The 21,600-nt window shown below is 35.5% G+C and overlaps 1 protein-coding gene across 1 annotated transcript in view; it reads right to left on the minus strand.

Moving 5' to 3' along the window:
* Positions 1-7,667, minus strand: part of LOC306860183 (disks large-associated protein 4-like) — a gene marked incomplete at its 5' end in the record, with an annotated part of 38,732 nt that extends 31,065 nt beyond the window's left edge. The window contains 4 exons of the mRNA XM_079401751.1: positions 96-243; positions 3,227-3,471; positions 5,945-6,805; positions 7,374-7,667. Of these exons, the coding sequence (XP_079257877.1) occupies positions 96-243; positions 3,227-3,471; positions 5,945-6,805; positions 7,374-7,667 (1,548 nt within the window). The remainder of the gene's footprint in view (positions 1-95; positions 244-3,226; positions 3,472-5,944; positions 6,806-7,373) is intronic.
* Between the last annotated feature and the right edge of the window lie 13,933 nt (positions 7,668-21,600).

The raw sequence follows: 21,600 nt of genomic DNA on the forward strand, positions 1-21,600 counted from the left end.
AATTATATATAGGCTAAGTGAGCTTGACGTTGTATTTTGTTGTTGCTTGAGTTGCATTCAAGCAACTGAAACCGAATTGAAATGATGTTTGTGACCTGGCCCAAGGTGGAGCCTCGTCCCAGTGTAGAGCAGAATCCCACATCAGCGTCCCAATGCTGCAGACCCGCCTCATCCGCTCCCATCAGACAGTCGAGGTTATCCAGGCTGCGATTGGTGGAGACCTCGCATAGAGACGGCATACAGCTGAGAGAAACAAACACAAACACAGAATGATGTGGTCATTAGGGTGTTCTGGGGGTTGCTATGGTGTTGCTACGTGGATACTAGGGTGTTTTAGGGGTGGCTAGGGTGATGCTACGCTGTTGCTATGTGGTTGCGATGGTGTTGCTTTGTAGTTTCTAGAGTGTTGCCATGGGGTTAAAAGAGTGTTCTGGAGTTGCTATGTGATCACTGGGTGTTCTGGGGGTTGCTATGGTGTTGCTTTGTGGATACTAGGGTGTTCTAGGGATGACTAGGGTGATGCTACGCTGTTGCTATGTGGGTTTCTAGAGTGTTGCCGTCTGGTTGCTAGGGTGTTCTGGGGGTTGCCATGTGTTGCTATGTGGATACTAGGGTGTTCTGGATTTGCTATGGGGTCACTAGGTTGTTCTTGGGGTTGCTATGTGCATATTAGTCTGCGATTGATGGAGATCTCAGAGACAGCATACAGCTGAGAGAAACAAACACAGACACAAGAGAATGAGTGAGGAAAACTTTGCATCAATCTCCCTTGTGCCACTCTGCAAATAACATTTGATTTTATTTTCAGTAGCAAGCGAGAGCCAGGTACAGCACAGAGGAACAGTTCTGACAAACTTGACCAAGCTAAAAAATAAATAAATAAAAATAAATGAAGGTCAGTGAGGATTTAGTCAGGATGGTGGTGGAGGTGGTTGTCGTGCATCGGGATGTTTTGCAGTGAAGTTTAGGACTCACAGGAAAGTGCTTTTATTGGAGTGAGAGTGCGTCTTAGTGGTCACGTGATCAGATGGAGGCGGGGCTAAACACTAACCTGTGCAGGTGCGGCACTGAGGTGGCACTCTGCAGAGGAGACCAAACCACTCCGAACTGCTTCAGCATGAAGGGACAGGGGCTTGGCCTGATACAAAGCGCCGTTACATGACCATCCAACATCAAAGATTCATTAACAACTGACTCGACTGTGTGACTTTCTTAGGAAATGAATCATAAATGATGTATTTCAAGCTTCAAGCCAAACTCTAAACCGATTATTTTAACAAGGATATATAAAAATAAGAAATAGCTTAATTTTTTTTAAGTTTTAATTTATTTTAATGCTTATTTTAAATCATTTGGAGCTTTGCTGAGGACCCCAGATGAAAACTACTGCACTATGGTTATGTTCGGAAATAAATACTAGCATACTGTGCACTATGTAGTGTATCCCTATTACTGTTTTTTAAAGAATGGTATGCAATATGTACACAGTACACATAATGGTAACACATTTAATCCAGCACTATAGGGCGTAGGTTTGATTTTGACATTGGTGGGGACAGAACAGCAGACAACACCCCCCTCCCAATTCAACTACAACAACATTTTCACATTTATGATAGACTTCTGACCATCTAAAGTTTTTTGCTACTGTAGCCAACATACATTTATAGCTAGGGTAGCCAACATACTCATAATTAATAAAGAGAGCTTTTTATGTTAGCATATTCATCAGACAATAATTTGTCAATTTTGATTATGTAAAACCAACAACATTACAGCATCACATTAGGCTGTGTATCATATTATTTTAATATTAAAAATGAATTGGAAATCTCTTCTCATATGAAACTTTTCCCAATGAACCTGTCAACGTGCTGCCATCTGCTGGTCACAATGAATGCGTTCCTGATGCCATCAATGCGAAGATGTTCAGTTTAGGATATTTATAATGAGACACTAGTAATGCACCTTATGTGATGTGCATTCAATTATCCAGCAATTATCATATAAGAGAATCTAATGAATTTAATGTCATGTGGAGCTTTATGTAAATTCATAATGTAGTGTGTAAAAAGATTATTATTATAGTCAGGATTATTATAGTTAACTGAAACTAAAACTAAAGCCATAAAAACATTTCTGTTGCCTGATGTATACTAAACATTAATTAAAATATTAAAAAGTAACTTATTTTATTTCAGCTAGTTGCCAATGCAACATTTCTAACTTCTAATCTAATTTAGTTAAACTTGCTGTTCTTCATTAACTAAAACTAAAACTGAATTTAAAAAATAATAAACCTATATAAACATACATAAAAATACTAAAATCTTAACTAAATTAAAATGAGAAAACAAAAATAAAAGTGAACTGAAAATATTTAAAAACTATATATGTCAGTGACACTAAAATAATGATTATAGTTCACTAAAAATAAAAATACAACAAAATTGTAACTAAAATGAAAATGAAAAACAAAAATAAAACTATTTAAAAATATAAAAACTATAATAGTATCTTATAACACTAAAATAGCACTGATTATAGTTTGCTAAAAATAAAACCATAAAATTTGTTACTTTAAATAAAATAAATGTTAACTGAAATAAAATAAAGAAATTGAAAAACTAAAATAATAAATAATAAAAACTACATAGATATGTATTTTAAAAACAAAAACACCACAAAATTACAAATATTTAATTTTTTACATGAAAATGGGAAACAAAAAAAAACACTAATTGAAAATATTATTATTAGAACTATAATAGCATCTTAATGATACAAAAAAAAACATTTATTGTAGTTTACTTAAAATAAAACCATAAAAAGATTTTGCTAATTAAATTAAATAAACATAAATTGAAATAAAATAAAAAAACCTATATAATTTGTTTTTTTTAAACTATACTAATAACTGTTACAAAAACACAACAAATTACTACAACTTTTAAGTACAATTAAAATAACAGATAATACAAAATAAAAACTAATTCAAAATAAAATAATAAAAACACAAATAATAATAATAATATCAAGCATCTCAATAACATCAAATTATCTCAATGATAAAGTAAGACTTGTGTTTATGTTGTAGTTGACATGTTTATGTGTGTAGCGTGTGTGTGTAGCAGGTATAATGTTGTTGATGTGTAGTGTGTGTGTGTATTGTGTGTTTGTAGTGTGTGTGTGTGTGTGTGGCGTGTGTGTAGTGTGTAGGACTCACTTGCGTGGTGGTAGCAGCGGCGGCTGCTGTTCGCTGAGCGAGTGCTGTGTGGCCTTCAGGTAACTCTGGCGTCTGGCGGCGGTTTTGGGCGAGGGTTTGGGTGAAGGGGGTCCGTCAGAGTCCTCGCTGTCCTCCATGTCTCCCATGGCTTTAACGTAACTGCCGCTGCGCATCCGTCTGCACGGGATCTCGCCCGCACCGCATCCTCCCTTACCCAGCGTCCCGCTCCAGTCACCCGCAGGCACCTGCCAGAAAACTTACACTTACTACCCACAATGCATCTGGGTCAAAGGATGTCAAATAAAACTTCTGAAATGTACTTTAAAATGCATGTGAGTTCTGTGTTAGTGTTGGTTTATATATTTTTGAAAAACTCATTTTAAAATTCAACTGATAAAATCCCATTTAATGCCAACAAAATATTGTTCAAATATTATTTATATATATTAATTCAAATATTATCTATCTATCTATATACAAACCCGATTCCAAAAATGTTGGGACACTGTACAAATTACGAATAAAAAAGGAATGCAATAATTTACAAATCTCATAAATTTATATTTTATTCACAATAGAATATAGATAACATATCAAATGTTGAAAGTGAGACATTTTGAAATGTCATGTCAAATATTGGTTCATTTTGGATTTCATGAGAGCTACACATTCCAAAAAAGTTGGGGCAGGTAGCAATAAGAGGCCGGAAAAGTTAAATGTACATATAAGGAACAGCTGGAGGACCAATTTGCAACTTATTAGGTCAATTGGCAACATGATTGGGTATAAAAAGAGCCTCTCAGAGTGGCAGTGTCTCTCAGAAGTCAAGATGGCAAGAGGATCACCAATTCCCCCAATGCTGCGGCGAAAAATAGTGGAGCAATATCAGAAAGGAGTTTCTCAGAGAAAAATTGCAAAGAGTTTCACCATCTACAGTGCATAATATCCTCCAAAGATTCAGAAAATCTGGAACAATCTCTGTGCGTAAGGGTCAAGGCTGGAAAACCATACTGGATGCCCGTGATCTTCGGGCCCTTAGACGGCACTGCATCACATACAGGAATGCTACTGTAATGGAAATCACAACATGGGCTCAGGAATACTTCCAGAAAACATTGTCGGTGAACACAATCCACCGTGCCATTCACCATTGCCGGCTAAAACTCTATAGGTCAAAAAAGAAGCCATATCTAAACATGATCCAGAAGCGCAGGCGTTTTCTCTTGGCCAAGGCTCATTTAAAATGGACTGTGGCAAAGTGGAAAACTGTTCTGTGGTCAGACGAATCAAAATTTGAAGTTCTTTTTGGAAAATTGGGATGCCATGTCATCCGGACTAAAGAGGACAAGGACAACCCAAGTTGTTATCAGCGCTCAGTTCAGAAGCCTGCATCTCTGATGGTATGGGGTTGCATGAGTGCGTGTGGCATGGGCAGCTTACACATCTGGAAAGGCACCATCAATGCTGAAAGGTATATCCAAGTTCTAGAACAACATATGCTCCCATCCAGACGTTGTCTCTTTCAGGGAAGACCTTGCATTTTCCAACATGACAATGCCAGACCACATACTGCATCAGTTACAATATCATGGCTGCGTAGGAGGAGGATCTGGGTACTGAAATGGCCAGCCTGCAGTCCAGATCTTTCACCCATAGAAAACATTTGGCGCATCATAAAGAGGAAGATGCGACAAAGAAGACCTAAGACAGTTGAGCAACTAGAAGCCTGTATTAGACAAGAATGGTCAACCACTGTGAGTGGTTGTCCAACCACTGTGAGTGGTTGTCCATTGTCCTAAACTTGAGCAACTTGTCTCCTCAGTCCCCAGACGTTTGCAGACTGTTATAAAAAGAAGAGGGGATGCCACACAGTGGTAAACATGGCCTTGTCCCAACTTTTTTGAGATGTGTTGATGCCATGAAATTTAAAATAACCTTATTTTTCCCTTAAAATTATAATTTTTCTCAGTTTAAACATTTGATATGTCATCTGTGTTGTATTCTGAATAAAATATTGAAATTTGAAACTTCCACATCATTGCATTCTGTTTTTATTCACAATTTGTACAGTGTCCCAACTTTTTTGGAATCGGGTTTGTATATCTATATATATATATATATATATATATATATATATATATATATATATATATATATATATAATTATTTTTATTTTTTTTACAAATATATATGTGTTGGTTTTATGTTTTATGTGCTTATGAAAAACTATGAAACTGTTTAAAATACTGTTGATGAAATGCCATTCAAAACAACAACAAAATATTGTTTAGATATTAATAATGTTTTTTTTTTTTTTTAATATTTGGTTTTATTTCTAGAATTGTTACTGCATTTATTAATAATAATTATAATAATTACTGCATTATCATTATACAAATATTTTTTAAAAATGTATTTGAAAAATATTAATTGTCTATTTAACAAATTATTATTATTATTATTATTACTGTTAACAAATATTTTTGTGTTTAAAAATATATTATATTGCATTTATTGTTTTATTCATTTATTTTTATTTATTTATTATTTTTATTTGTTTAAAATTATATATGATTAATGTGAAAAATATTGTTCAAATATTAATAACAATTACGTAAAAAAAATAAAAGTGTGATTTTTGTCACAATCTCAAGAAATCTCTTCACTGTATCTCTCTCCCAAATTGACTGTCTTTCTTCCATGTCAGTGTGCCTGTACCTGTAGGAAGTTGCAGGTCATCTCCTGGCCGTGGCAGGACTTGGACTTGAGCAGGGTGCGGTTGACGGTGGCGGATCCCTTCTGCAGCACCTGTCGGGCCTGAGTGAGGGTCAGCGTGGACCACGAGCCCCTCTTGACCAGCGTGCTTTCCCCCGTCTGGCCCGTGGAGGGCGGCAGGCTGACGGTGGGCTTGAGGTCTCCGCTGCTCTTGGAGGATTTGAGCGAATGCGCCGCGATGGTGTTGTAGCCCTGCGGATGCGGTCTGGGAGCCGCCTGACTGTCCGACACGGCCCTGCCCAGCGTCATCATGCTGAGAGGGTTTCGATACGCCACCGCTAACGGGCCGGCAGCGGGCTGAGCCGGTGCCTCATCCTCCAAACCGTCATCCGAGCTCCAGAAGCCTGAGAGATTGGGCCGCGGGTGGCGTTTGGTGCCTTCGGTCTTGGCGCGGTCTTTGCTTTTGCAGCGGCGGGCCACTTTAGCCACGTCTCCGGCTGGGCCCGCGGTGATGCTCCCTTTGACCGCCGACACCTCCAGGGACTGGGACTTGGCGAACAGCTTCTGGACAGACTGCACCAGGTTGCGGATGCGGCTGGGGCTCTCGCTGCGCTGCTTGGAGCCACTGCGCCGGTGGAACTGCAGCGTGCTGAAGCCGTCGCGCTGCAGGGGTAGGTGGCGCTCCAGCTGGTCCAGCAGGTTGGCTGGGAGCCGGTTCATCTTGGCGGCGGCCGCGGATGAGATGGTGGCCGTGCCGCTGCTGATCATGGCGGGAGCGCCCAGTCCCAGACCCAAACCCATGCCCATGGACATGGAGGATGTGAGCGTGCTGGAGCGACTGCCGGTCTGAGCCACACAAGCCTGCTGAGACAAAACCATCATAAAATTACCAGACAAATAGACATATTTACTATAACAAGTGTGAGTTAAATATGAGTTTAAAACTGCACATTTGTTGACTGTGTTACATATATCACATGTATTAGAGATGTTTAACAAATATTTGCATTGGTTTTTTTTTAAAGAAGAGGGACATTTTTTTATTTTTAATTCAGCAAGGATGCATTAAATTGATCGAAAGTGACAGTAATCACATTTATAATCTTACAAAAGATTTCTATTTCAAATAAATGCTGTTCTTTTCAGCTTTCTATTTATCAAATAATCTTGAAAGCTAAAACCCACAAAATATGAAGCAGCACAATGGTTTTCAACATTGATAATAATCAGAAATGTTTCTTGAGCAGCAACTATTAGAATGATTTCTGAAGGATCATGTGACACTGAAGACTGGAGTAATGATGCTGAAAATTCAGATTTGCATCACAGAAATAAATTACATTTTACAGTATATTCACATAGAAAACAGTATTTCACAATATCACTGTTCTTACTGTATTTTAATGAAATAAATGCAGTGTGATGTCAGTACCTGTGTGTAGTCGCTCTGCTCCGGCTGGTTGGTGTAGTGGAGGCGCGGGAAGGTGCTGCTGTTGGTCAGCTGGTTGTTGAGGGGCAGCAGGCAGTCTGACTGCAGTGTCGTCGGGGTGGAAACAGGAAAATGATGGAGGTGAGGATCCAGAGTGGCATAATGGTTGACGGTGGGGCTCAGGAGGAAGGCGGCATGGGGGTCCGGGGCCAAGGGACACAGGGGCTCCTGGGGGCCCGCAGTGGGGTCGCAGGTGTCGGATAGATGGCGGCTACGGTTGGCCCCTAAGCCTTTCATGGTTGCTTCGCAGGGTCGACTCTAGAACATGATCCCAGATGAAGAGAGACGACGGCCCTGGAGGGCGACTCCTACAAGACAGATAAACAAACACACAGTCAGTCTCCGTTCAAATCCAGCTGGTTACAATGATGAAGCTGCTAGTACAGGGCTCGACATTAAGCCATAAATCAGTCATTCACTTGTCCGAGTAAAAAAGTTTTTTTTTTGGCGTAAATGTAATCCATTCTGAAGCAATAGTCTCATCACTGCTCTATGAGGTCTTATTTTAATCAGCATATTTGTGATATTTGCCTTAAATTAATTTCTAGGACACTTTTTAACTTTATGAAGGGCAATATTTTACTAACCTTACTAAATGAGCGTGTCATAATTTACTTCAAATTCTTACATTTTATCAATGCATTCAGTTAGAATAATTAGACTCTACCATTCAAATGAAATCAGTATCAACAAACTTCATCTTTTCACTGCAGAGGAAACACTGAAGCTGCATCTAAAGTGCCATTTAGATGTATTTACTGTTTAATGAAGATAAGAGGTTCCATAAATGCATTTACACAATAAAATAGCAAATGCATAAATAATGTTATAAGATTAATGTTTTACTTTTTTAACATATAAATATGAAATGTCGGAAAAATGCAATGATACTTTTAAATATGAAACCAAACCACCAGTAGTAGTCTTAATGAGTGAGTCACTGATTCAACCAATTCGTTCAAACGGCTAATTCATTCAATAAATATAGCATGAATGGCTCACTGAATCATGGATTTTTGCATGTCAATTGTACTTTTGATTAAATTGTACAATTGTACACTACTTTTGCACATTTTTTTGTCAGCGCAAAAAACCTATGTATCACTAACCATTCACTATACAACCCAGTTTAACCAGGAAAGTTAATTACAATTAGGTAATACTTCTTTTCTCAGAAGCGTAAAGCATTATAGGCTTATATACAAAATTCCGTGCTATCAACATGAAGGAAAACCAAAATTCCCTCTTTTGACATATAAAAGGTAATTGTACTATAAAAACATCCAGTAAGTTTCTGAACTCAAATCTTTCTCGTATGTCTAAAAACAGTTCATATTGAAGGCAGTCTGCTGAAACAACAGCTTTTGGAATGTTCCACTCTATGATGTAATAGCGTGGATAAGCACCGCCTCCACAGAAGCAGATCAACACCAGCTGCTACATCGCTGCCTGTTTAGCCCCGCCCACCGATTCTACATCGTTGCCTTTTTTTTAGCCTTGCCCACCGATTCTACATCACTGCCTGTTTAGCCCCACCCACCGATTCTACATCACTGCCTGTTTAGCCCCACCCACCGATTCTACATCACTGCCTGTTTAGCCCCGCCCACCGATTCTACATCGTTGCCTTTTTTTTAGCCCTGCCCACCGATTCTACATCACTGCCTGTTTAGCCCCACCCACCGATTCGTGTATGTAGTGTTTACAAGAGAGGAGAATGCGCAGGTCCACACAGAAACCAAATGATAAAGATGCTCTGAAGACAACAAGACGCTATGCAGTGCCAAGCTGTAGAAAAAAGTTATGTGGTCACTACTGCTTTGTCTGTTAGACAGATGGTTTGATATGTACTGAGTACTTATGCTTTATAAACCTAAATCACAGCAGCATCCATCTGTGAGGAATCAATGCACGCTGTCAAACATTCAACGGAGCGTTCTGATGAGGGGGGTCAAAAACAGAAAATAGCCTATTAATTCTAAATTATGATGTTTTTTGATGTAATAACATTGATAACATGACTTGATAACATTACAAGTGGACCTCAGAGAACAGTACAACATAAAAAAACAAAGGCAGTCCATGACCCCTTTAAATGTTTGTGTTTAAAATTCATTTAAGAAAACAGACTTAGGGGGGCGTTCACACAGAATGCGTTTCAGTTCCAAAACAGTGGACCAATCAGAAGAACCTGGAGACGGGAGAAGCGGTTGTTTACAGTAGCAAGTTGGCATAGCAACTGTTTTATTTGATGGCAGCATGACGGAGGCGGCATTCAGCCAAATCCACTAGAAGGCAAGTCTGCAACCTTCAGCCAAAAAAGCATAACGGCTAATGCTAACGCTTCTGCTTTGGCAGTGCATGGAAAAGGAGACCAGAAGCCGTTTTTTTTAATGGATGTCAATGGAGAAGAGGCTTCATTACGCTGAAAAAAACAGCTTTTTAGAGGAAACGGCTTTTTAATCATTTAATGAATCGACAGCCTAACTGCTAATCTTCAACATGTTTTACACAAAACAATACTTTTGGATTGAATTATTTTTAGAGTTTACCACCAAACAAAAAAAATGATGTTTTATAAGAGAAGTCACTGACTTTTTGCGACAGATGGGATTCACTTTACGGCACTCCTCAGTCATTCCTATGATATCCATTAATGGCGATTGAGTTTTTTTTTTTTTTTTTTTTTTTTTTTTTTTTTTTTTAAAGATCTGTTTGTTATTTTATTAATTTTTTTTTTTTTTATTTATTTTTTTTTTATTATTAATGCCAAGGCAAAAATAGAAGTACAGAAAATAACAGCATTACATACAAAGAGGTTACATTACATGCAAAGCACCATTTCTAGATGTATGTAACAATTAAATAATCCAAAACCAAGTTTAACAAAATAAATCAAACAAGATTAAATAAATTGAATAAATTAACTGTCTTAAGAGCTTTAAGATTCTTGGAAGCTGAAATAGCTTGGATATACTGTTGAACCTCTTTTTTAAAAACAAGAAATAAAGGATTTTGATGAGTGAACTTACTGCGGTGAATATGAAACTTTGCAAGAAGTAATAATAGGTTAATTATAAAATATTCATTAATTTTATCTTTTTGTATATTAAAGAAGCCAAACAGTACATCCTTGAAAAGCAAAGAGAAACCCTGGAGCACATTGCGATTGATAACATTAGAGAATTCAATCCAAAATAGCTGCGTGTGAGGACAATCCCAAAAGACATGCATATCAGTTTCATTAGGGTCACCACAAAAAGCACAGCTTGTATCTATATCTGATTTGAACCTTTTCAAAAACACTTTAGTTGGGTAAAATCTGTGTAACAATTTGAATGAGATGTCTCTAACCTTGTTAGTTATGATGTATCTTGAAGACAGAGTCCATACTTTTTTCCAGTCAATATGATTAACAACATTCTTCCAGTAAGACATCACATATGGAGTTGTTACAAGCTCCTTTTGAAAAAGGGATCTAATCTTATAGTTACGTGATGAAGGATGTGACAAAAAGCATAGTTTTCCTACTGGGATTTCAAATGGGTCTAAAGAAATAGGTAAAGTACTGGGTGATCTAACAGAGTCCCTTAAAAGCATGACAACTCCTTTAGGAATTAATGGCGATTGAGTGTCGCACAACTCTGAAATTCAATGACGTCAAGGCTGTAATGTGATTGGTTATTAAGGCACACATGATCCAAATTAGCCCTGATGCTTTCTCCAAAAGTAAGTAATACAGACTCTCTCGTTTCCCTTTAGATACAAAGACGCGTTCTGTGTGAATGACCCCTTAATATCTAAAAAGTATTTTTCATCTCAAGTAAATATTTCTTGACATTTTTTTTGCAGTGCATTTCTTCATTATTTGTCATGGTTTTTATAGCCCACATGCAAATTGTTCCCAATCAAACTCTCTCATGCTCACGTTCAGTCTGTTTTGTACACGGGCCCCTGAGGCTCATGAAACCTGCATCTTCATCTTCAGCGAGTCGCTCTTTCCATCGACAGTCATCTGGAGCTGGATATGTGAGAGTCACACACTCATCGAGAGCCGAATCACCCGAGACATCGACTCAAACGTCTCTGCCGATGGCAGGCAGCGCCATTCACAAAACCTCACAAAGAGCTCTATTGGCATGCTAAACAGCTGTTTTCATCTGTCATTACGGCACAGTGCATGATGAGTCACAGCGCCGTCAAAGAGCCCGAGTATCTCGTTAACATTCATCCGAGGCCATTACAAACACACCTCACGCGAGGAGGAAACGGTTCACTCGACAGTCGTTTTGTGTGCATATGAAAGCCACCAACTGGGATCCTGAAGCCTGGTGGAAAATTAAAGAAATCATTCTTGGCGAGATGTGTTTGGTGTGCGTAATAATGTGAAACTCTCGTGAGGAAAAGCCACTGCAGCGACCTTCATCGTGCCGTTTGCAGTTTGTTTAAAGGTTGGAATAAAAATTCTGTCGCCATTTACTCACGCTTGTGCCATATGGGTTTTAAAAGACAATTCATATTCAGGATAAGTATTGATAGCGCTATCGATGACAATTTGAAACTAATTAAGCTGACACTTTTGTCTTTTTAAGAGAGGCTTTACAGCTGAAACGAGGCCTAATTACTGTTAAACTACCATATAATTAGTTAAATAAAAATAAATATTTTGTCAATTGAAATAAAACAAGTCAAATTAAACACAACTAGTGGGCTACATAAAAAATGTAAACTTAAAAAGAAAATAAAATTAGAAATGTTGTTTTGGTAACTAACTGAAAATAAAATAAGGTTAAGAATTACTGAAATTAAACTGAAATGAAGCTAAATAAATATTTCTTTTTTTTTTAAATTAAAATAAAACTGAAATACAATAAAATAACTAGATGAAAATGCCAAGGCAACATTTATCATTTTCATTTAAGGCTGAGGTACTAAATAAGTAAAACTAATTCAACTAAAATTAATAAATAAAAAATAATAAACACGATATAAATATAAAACACAGCAAAAACTAAATTACTAAAACTAAATAACAAAAATTTGTGAAAATGGAACATAAATATTAAAAAAATTAATTACTAAGTGCTACAGTAACTAAAACTAAATTACTAAAACTTTACAGTAAAAACAGAAAATAATATTATATATTATTTATTTATAATTTTACTTGATACATGTCAAAATCTGGTGAAACATGAATCATTTAGGGCCTCATTATTTATTTTTAATAGACTCAAACTGATTAATGTTAGATAAAAGCATTAAAGACACAAAAAGTGGCTTTTGAAGAATATATATATATACTGTATATATATATATATATATATATATATATATATATATATATATATATATATTTATTTCAAGTTGTTTAACATAAATCCATTACTTTTTACGATATTTTAACATTTTAAGATATTTCTTAATTAACTGTATTAAATGATCCCCTATATCTAAATATTTTTTTATTTATTAACTAGATTAATTATTTTATTATTAGTAATTAAAAATATAAGAATATATAATTATTAATTATGTATATATAATTAAATAATTATAGATAATGATTTACTATATTTATAAACTAGACATTATTTATTAACTAAACTTTACAATGCATATTAAAAGTATGGTTATAGGAGATATGTGAAAATAAAATGATCATCTATAATGAATTTTTTTTTTTGATTGAAGCCAAAAATATGCATGAATGTTTTGCATCATAAAACCAAAAGAGCGAAACAAACCGAATGCTATTCATCTTTGGAAAGTGTTTCATCTAAATTCATTCTGTCGGTTTTACCTCTAAGAAAAGCCTCACAACACTGAAGCCCAAAGCTGAATTTAAAGCAGGGCATGCGGCAGCGGGACAGATCACAGTGTGATTACTGACCCAGCGCTCATCTCTGTCCTCCACCACAACACAACCAGCACACTATCACAATGTTTCTGCAGTATTCAGTCTGTACTGCACAGCACGCACATTTACTGCATGCATACATTATCCAGGCGACCTGCTACATTAGCTGAAGTTTGAAGCAAACAACAAAGCATACTAAATCTGTTCAACAATGCAATGCTATTGACTTGACAATCCATCCAATTTCATAAAGAAACTGAAAAATAACAATTGTTCCCGAGACTATAACCTGATTTTGCCTGCTGAATAAATCATAGAAACTAGTAGGTGTGTACAAAAATTTAAAAATTATAATTAAAACAGAAACTATAAAAATAAAAACTAATTCTAGATATTAATAAATAAAAAACTAATAAAAATTACAAATAAACAAAATTTTTAACTTTAAATTGATCAAAACTAATAAAAAATAAAAACTGAAAATATTAATGAAAACTATAATAATACTAAAACAATACTGCCAGTCATCTGTGTTAACCAGTCAAAATATTTTCCTTCAGCCCAGTCACATAACCCCTCCCCCTCCAGCCCATCAAGCCACGCCCCTCCGCCTATGCCCCGCCCCCTGCACGCAGATGAAGGATGAATCTGACAGTCCTCACGAATCCCTGAGGAATCGCTCATTAAAATGTAGTGTGTCTGACCGTGGCGGGAAGTGAATGATGGAGCATCTGTGGCCGGTCATCTACAGCAGTTCTGTCCTCTGGAGACGCTTAAAGCCTTGCGTGAACCTGTCAGCTTCACAAAGTCATTAACGGCCCTTTGATGGATGCATGGGCTGCGTTTAACAAACTGAACCTGGGAAATGATAGAGGTTAGGAACAGCACTGTGAGATAATGACTGAGACTCCTCAGCTTATTCTAATGAGGAAGAGCAGAGTCTGTTTCCAGATCAGTGCTTATCATTAGCATAAGTGGATGAGGAGAGCTTCCAAAGGCTGTGATATGAAAGTGTGATGAACTGAGATTATTTCCTTCCGTGATACTGACCCAGAGCTCACGGGTCCTGATCAGACGCTGTGTGATTACAGCTAAACTTCTTTCTTCTGATTTCAGTTATAATCTTCATTTTGTGTTTGGTGAAGGTATAGGTTTTTCATTAGACAGTCTATTGTGCTTTGATAAAATAAAAATTACATTTAAATTAATTTATAATTTGACATATAAAAGATTATAAAATAAAATTATGTAATATTATATATATATATATATATATATATATATACACACAACAAAAAATATGTATATATTATATCAAAATATTGTTCATTATATAACCAAATTATAATTTATCACTAAATGTATATATTTTTTCATAAATGTATAATTTATATCACTTGATATTTATACATTATATTATTAATTGTATTAATAATATATAAATATAATTAATATTCTTAATTACATTATTTAATTAAATATTTAATATGTATATTTACACACACAAAACAAAAAAGGTGTATATTATAGAAAATATTCTTCATTATTCAAGTATTTTTATATATTATATAATTACAAAATTGTATTATGTATTATGCTATACAATTAATGTTTTAAATATATAATATTTATTATTAATTAACTTAATATTTATATTATAAAATAATCTAATTTAAAAACATTATTCAATTCTTGTTCAAATATTAATAATATATTTTTAACAAATATAGTTTATACCATATATTTCAATATCAGTGTCATCCCTGTGCTGCTTAACGTCTCATTTTGTGTAGCAAACAATAAAAAGCAAATAAAAGCAATTTGAGGTCAGAATGAGGAGTAAATGATGGTAGTTTTTTCTCCTATCGTCGCACCAGGACTCTAAAACGCTCAGGATGGCAGCACACTGGAGTCGTGTTGAAGTTCATTAGGAAATAAATGAGCTTCCTGCGCTCTGTTGCGGCATCAAATGCATCTGTTCTGGATCTGAATGCTGTACAAATGACTTCCGTCACTCGACAGCAGCCGCGTCTGAAGCCTCTGTTCCTCGCTGATTGCGCTGATCGCTGAAGGACTGAATTACTAGGCCTTTATTAAAATGTGCCTGACAGCAGGTCTTACACACATTCAGAGCTCGAAACTGTTTGCTAAGACAAGCATCACATTGTGTGTCGTTTCTGCCCTGTATGAAGGTCAGCTGCAGCCCCCCAGAGCATCTCTGTGTATCCCAATGCTAACAGAGATTGTAAAAGACACTAATATTTACAACTGTAGTTGAAAACAATTACTAATTGCTGGATAATGGTTGACATTCACCAATAGCCCACCTAAAATAAAAGTCATTATTTGATTTTGATTATAAAGACAAAAATGATCAATATAATTGTGATTACTAATAAGTAAGTATTTATTTATTTAATATTTCAATTCAGATCAACTAAAGAATCATTCAGGGTGATTTGTGAGCAAAAACACTTAAATAAATATATACAAAATTGTATAAATATTTATATGACAAATATTATGATATTTAAAATATACAAATATTATTATATAAATATAATAACAGAAAATAAATAAAAACAACACTAAACTGTTCAAAGGTTTAGGGTTGGTAAGATTTTTTTTGGGAAAGAAGACTCTTCTGCTCACCAAGGCTGCATTTATTTGACCAAAAATACAGTAAAAACAGTAATATTTGTGAATATTATTACAATTCAAAATAGCTGGTTTCTATTGTAACATACAGTAAAATATAATTTATTTCTGTGATCAAATCTGTATTTTCAGCATCATTACTCCAGTCTTCAGTGTCACATGATCCTTCAGAAATCATTCTAATATACTGATTTGCTGCTCAAGAAATCTTTCTGATTATTATCAATATTGAAAACAGTTGCGCTGCCCAATATTTTTGTGGAAACTGTGATACATTTTATTTTTCAGGATTCTTTGATGAATAGAAAGTTCAAAAGAACAGCATTTATTGAAAATAGAAATCTGTTGTCTTTAATTTCAATCAATTTAATGCATCCTTGATGAATCAAAGTATGAATTTTTTTCTTATGTAAAAAAACATAATACATTTTTTAATGGTATGTATCACAGTTTCCACAAAAATATTCGGCCGCACAACTCTTTTCAACATTAATAATAATCAGAAATGTTTCTTAAGCAGTAAATCAGAATATTAGAATGATTTCTGAAGGATCATGTGACACTGAAGACTGGAGTAATGATGCTGAAAATACAGCTTTGATCACAGAAATAAATTACATTTTACAATATATTCACATAGAAAAGTCATTTTTATAAATTATAAAAATATTTACAATTTGTACTGTATTTTTGATGAAATAAATGCAGCCTTGGTGAGCAGAAGACATTCAAAAGATTACAACTTTTGACCAGTAGTGTAGTTCAATACTATATAAGTAATATCTAACAGAAGAGCTGGTGTGCATCTATTGCACTCTCCAATCAGATTTCAGACCTGAATAAGTTCATTTTCTGAGCTGTTCTTCAGGTAACAGGATGAGACTCTTCTTGAGCGTGTCTGTGAATCTCTCTGGACTCACCGTGACCCACTCTCAAGCTCTCTCATTTATCCAGCTTCATACCAACTCGCAAACGCTTCCTGTGAAGAAACTTCATGAAAGAAACCCACAAGACACGCGCGGCTCCTTTACATAAACTCACATTTCACATAAAGCTTTTAGTGACACAGACCTACGAAGCAAATGGTAATATGAATCACTTGTCGCATTAATCATCTGTAAGTCACTTCGGATAAAAGCATTTGCTAAATTGCTCTTTTGTGCATCATAGATTGATGCTATGTAGACATACTCTAATATGAATTTAGAGCTCAATCCTTTCATAGAACTAAACAAAAAAAAAATCTAAAGATTTACACTTAAATCATTACTAGTGGGTTACCGTGATCTTCACTTTATAATACTGATCCAAATAATTAGTAGTTTCTTCAGAAGGATGTAGTAACACTTGAGTCATTACTATCCAAAACCTTACATATATCTCTAAAGCTTAAAATGACATCAGTCAATATTAGGGACTTATGATGCTTTTCACTTTAGAATACTGTCTTGAGTCATTACTAGTGGGTTACCATGATCTTCATTTTAGAATTAATTATACATTATGCATAATTCACATTAATTATGAACCTGTATACAGTAGTTCTTAGTATTTCTCCGGGATATATAAAAATAGTAGTTATTGATTAGCTATTAGTGAACTACCAGTTTCAACTGAGCGCTATTACTTACTAAATCAATAATAATAGTTTCTTGTTAGGTAATAGTAGTTACAATGTTAATAGTGTATTAGTGACTTGTTCCTGTGTAGCTATTCTTTAACAAAGGATCAGTATTCTAAAGTGTTACCGATTAATTCAGAATACTGCACACAGGAGACATTGTCAGAGCACATGCTGTAAAAGCAAACACTGCGTCTGACTGACTGTGCTGGGTCACATCGGCCGCTCTCTGAGGGTGTTTGTTCACTGTCACAGGGTCAGACTTTCCCTCTCTCTGTTTCTCTCAGAGCTCCACGGACCATCGCTGACATAACGACCAAACCCCGTGAGATCAGACCGCAAAAAACCTCCATTCACGCGCCCCTCACGTCCGCAGCAGAGAAACATAGATGTCACACGTCGCTGTGAAGCTGATGACTCAGGATCTGTGTGCGGTTTGGCGCTGGATGTGTGAAAGTGTGAGAAATGGCTGCTTTCAGAGTGTGAGAGTTACAAGAAAACACTAGTTTCTCATTTTCTCTGTTTGCCGAACACGTTTCAGTGCCGATGGAGATCCAGCCTAACATTGATTCCTTTCAGCGCTTTAACTACTCAGGGGTAGAACTGGGCAATAAACAATATATTTTAACATCAAATATACCTAAAAAACCCTACTTGCTCTTAGAAGTTAAATACAACTTTACAATATTAAATATAATAATTATTAAATACAATATTTTTATTTACAATTTATAAGTAAATATATAACGATTTTTATAACATGAATTTTTTAAATATATATTTAGCATTATAACATATATAGCATTATATACATTTATATTTTGAAATTGTATTATTTATTATTTTCACCAATTTATTCATTATTTTCACCAATTCTCATTTATATCCACTTGCTGTAAAGAATTAGTTTATGGCTAAATATCTACTATAATCTATAATACAATAATATTCAAATTAAATGTTTATTTAATATTACTTTACTTTACAGTACTTTTTTTGACAAACACCCTGTTGGAGATCCCTGACGTAAACCGAATGTTGTTGAATTTCCAAAACAACAAACTATAGTATATTGTGATGCAAATGATTTGTTGAAAATAAAATAAAATACAAAAACAGATGAACATACTTTTGAATAGTTGTCGATAATCAAAATGAAAACCATGACAATAAAACAACATGAACTATTTTGTTTTGCTCTCAATAGTAAAAAATTTAATAAAAAAACAAAAAATAATAATAAAAAAATAAATAAAAAACAATAAACAGAAACTTTGAATAGCTATCAATAGTCAAAAAAACAATCAAACATGAACAAACACTTCTGACTAGTTGTCAATGGTCAAAAATAAATAAATAAATAAAAAAACTAACAAAAAAAAAAACAATAAACAGATAGTTTGCAAAAAAAAAAAAAAAAACCTTGGCGGGACGCTGATCCCTGATGTAAACCCTTTTTCTCAAGTTTCAAGGAAGACAAACAATTATATTGTGAAATATAGAGTAAGAGTGATCTAAAATTACTCAGATAATATATAATGGTCTGCCGACCCTTAGCATCCTTTATATCTGGTGTTCAACTTCATACTAAAATCTATGAGGATCTTTTTTGTGACATCCTGCAGAACTCAATGTTCCCAAACACCTTTAAAAACCTCAAGAGCCTCGACTGCATAATCCTCTGATATCTTTTTCTCCTTGCTAATCTCAGAAATATGTGATATTAAATAATTACATTCTTCCGCTGATCATATAAGAGCTCTCCGACACACTTCATCCTGACAGTCCTCGAGTATTTCAGCCCACGAGCGGAAGCAGAGGACCAGAGGCGTCCAAACTGTCATGTCATATCCTGTCCTTTGAAGTCTCCAAGTGTTCTGCATCTTTGTGGATGATAATTATGATTTTGAAGGGGAGGAGAGCAAATTTAAGCAGATTGCATCTTTAATGATTTATCCTGCAGTGGTGCTAATGGCAGGAGTATTGAGATGCATGTTATAAATGGATCGACATCAATTTAGTTGTATTGTGGCTGCCGTACTTCACTCATTGCTTTACCACGCTAAAACCACTGTATGCAAAGCCTATTATTTCTTGTTCATTCATTTTTATTTAGCGCTGTAACTTACATTAAAGCGGAAGAGACTTGAGTGCTGCGCTGCCGCTTGAACTGATAAGTGGCTAAAGCGATCTGTCATGCCACATTTAAGAGCGTCAATACGGCATTTATTGTTTTCATTTTGTGATAAAATGTACAGGTTTTGAAATCTGAGACTTTTCTTTTTGTCAGAAGTAACAAAGGACAAAGCTCTTTGCAATTACTGGATTGGAAGAACATTAAAAATAATGCTTTGTGAAGGGAAAACCAGGGACCTGGATTGAACCCTGGATTTATTATTGCATCCGTAATATATATATATATATATATATATATATATATATATATATATATATATATATATATATATATATATATATATATATTAGGGATGCAATAATATATGCAATAGGGGCCAATAATTGGTGTCGGCCAATAAAAGCAATTATCTGCACAAAAAAAGAGGCGGAAAAGCATGTAAGACTGCAACTTATAGGAAATTGTTTCTTGTGTTGAATTTAGGGCTGTCCAGATTAAAGCACTGATGCAGCACCATTAGCGCGAGTTCTCTATTTGACTCTATGAATCACCCGTAGTTCAAGCCAGGGTTACCAGTTTGTCTCAGTTGTTTAACTTCTTAAGTTAAAACAATATTTACATGTTAAGAAATTTAATGAAAATAAAAGCTGAGTTGGTGAGTTTATATATATTATACAAATATTACTGTAGTCTTATATACACAGTGAAGATCCTTCGGCTGCTCAGTTTTCAAAACTTTGACAGAACAGAGACAATATAACTCTCACAAACTCACTAAAGATAAACAGAAGAACATGCAGGTGCAGGTGTGGCTTCAAACTCACGCGGACTCTGCTGCTCCAACTCTATAGCATGATTTCATCATCCAGCTAGGTTCATCAACAATGATGCCATCAAGTTCAGTCAGAAATCTCAGAGTAATCGTTGATGACCAACTGACTTTTAAGTTTAGTTCAAGTTCAAGTTCAAGTCAGCTTTATTGTCAATTCTTCCACATGTACAGTACATACATACAGAGAATTGAAATTGCATTACTCTCAGACCCTTGGTGCATACAGTTAACATTAAACACGTTCAGATACAGATAAATACAGTTTAAACATATGTACATACAACTAAACAATTATACAAATGAGGATATTGTAGAAAAAAATAATTAGATCGATAAAGTGGCATAAGGCGCATGGCAGATAGAGTGCAAAACCAGTTAAATAAACAACACTGTGTAGATATATTTGTAGTGCAAAAGAGCTTATCAGTCTGAGGACATTGTAGAAAATAAAAACAAGAGAGATAGATAAAGTGCATAAGGCACATGGCAGAATAGATGGAGTGCAAACCAGTTGAATGTACAAAAAACAAAAACAAAACTGTGCAGATGTTTTGTTTTGTTATGAGTGTAGTGCAAGAAGAGCTTATCAGTCTGTTAAAGTGACAAGTCGAAGTGACTGTTTGGATAGTTTTTGTCAGACTATCCGAAGAGGTAATTTGCAGTCAATGTTGGATGGGTAGTGATCAGCCAATGCTGCACAAGTGACAGGTGCCGGTCACAGTTTGTTGGTCGGTGGGGGGGTTGTCACAGAGTCAGAGTTCCTAGTGTGTTGCTGTGTTAAATGGGGGTGAAAGAGGGGAGGGGGGGCAAGGACGGGAGGGAGTTCAGCTTCCTGACAGCCTGATGTATGAAGCTGTCCTTCAGTCTGCTGGTCCTCGCCTGGAGACTCCGCAGTCTCCTCCCTGATGGCAGCAGACTGAAGAAGCTGTGTGTCGGGTGGGTGGGATCGCCTGCAATGCGGAGGGCTTTGCGGGTGAGACGGGTGCTGTAGATGTCCTGGAGGGAGGGGAGAGAGACACCAACGATCTTCTCAGCTGCTCTCACTATGCGCTGAAGTGACTT

Source organism: Barbus barbus (assembly GCF_936440315.1).
Source record: "Barbus barbus genome assembly, chromosome: 41".
Lineage (NCBI taxonomy): Eukaryota > Metazoa > Chordata > Actinopteri > Cypriniformes > Cyprinidae > Barbus > Barbus barbus.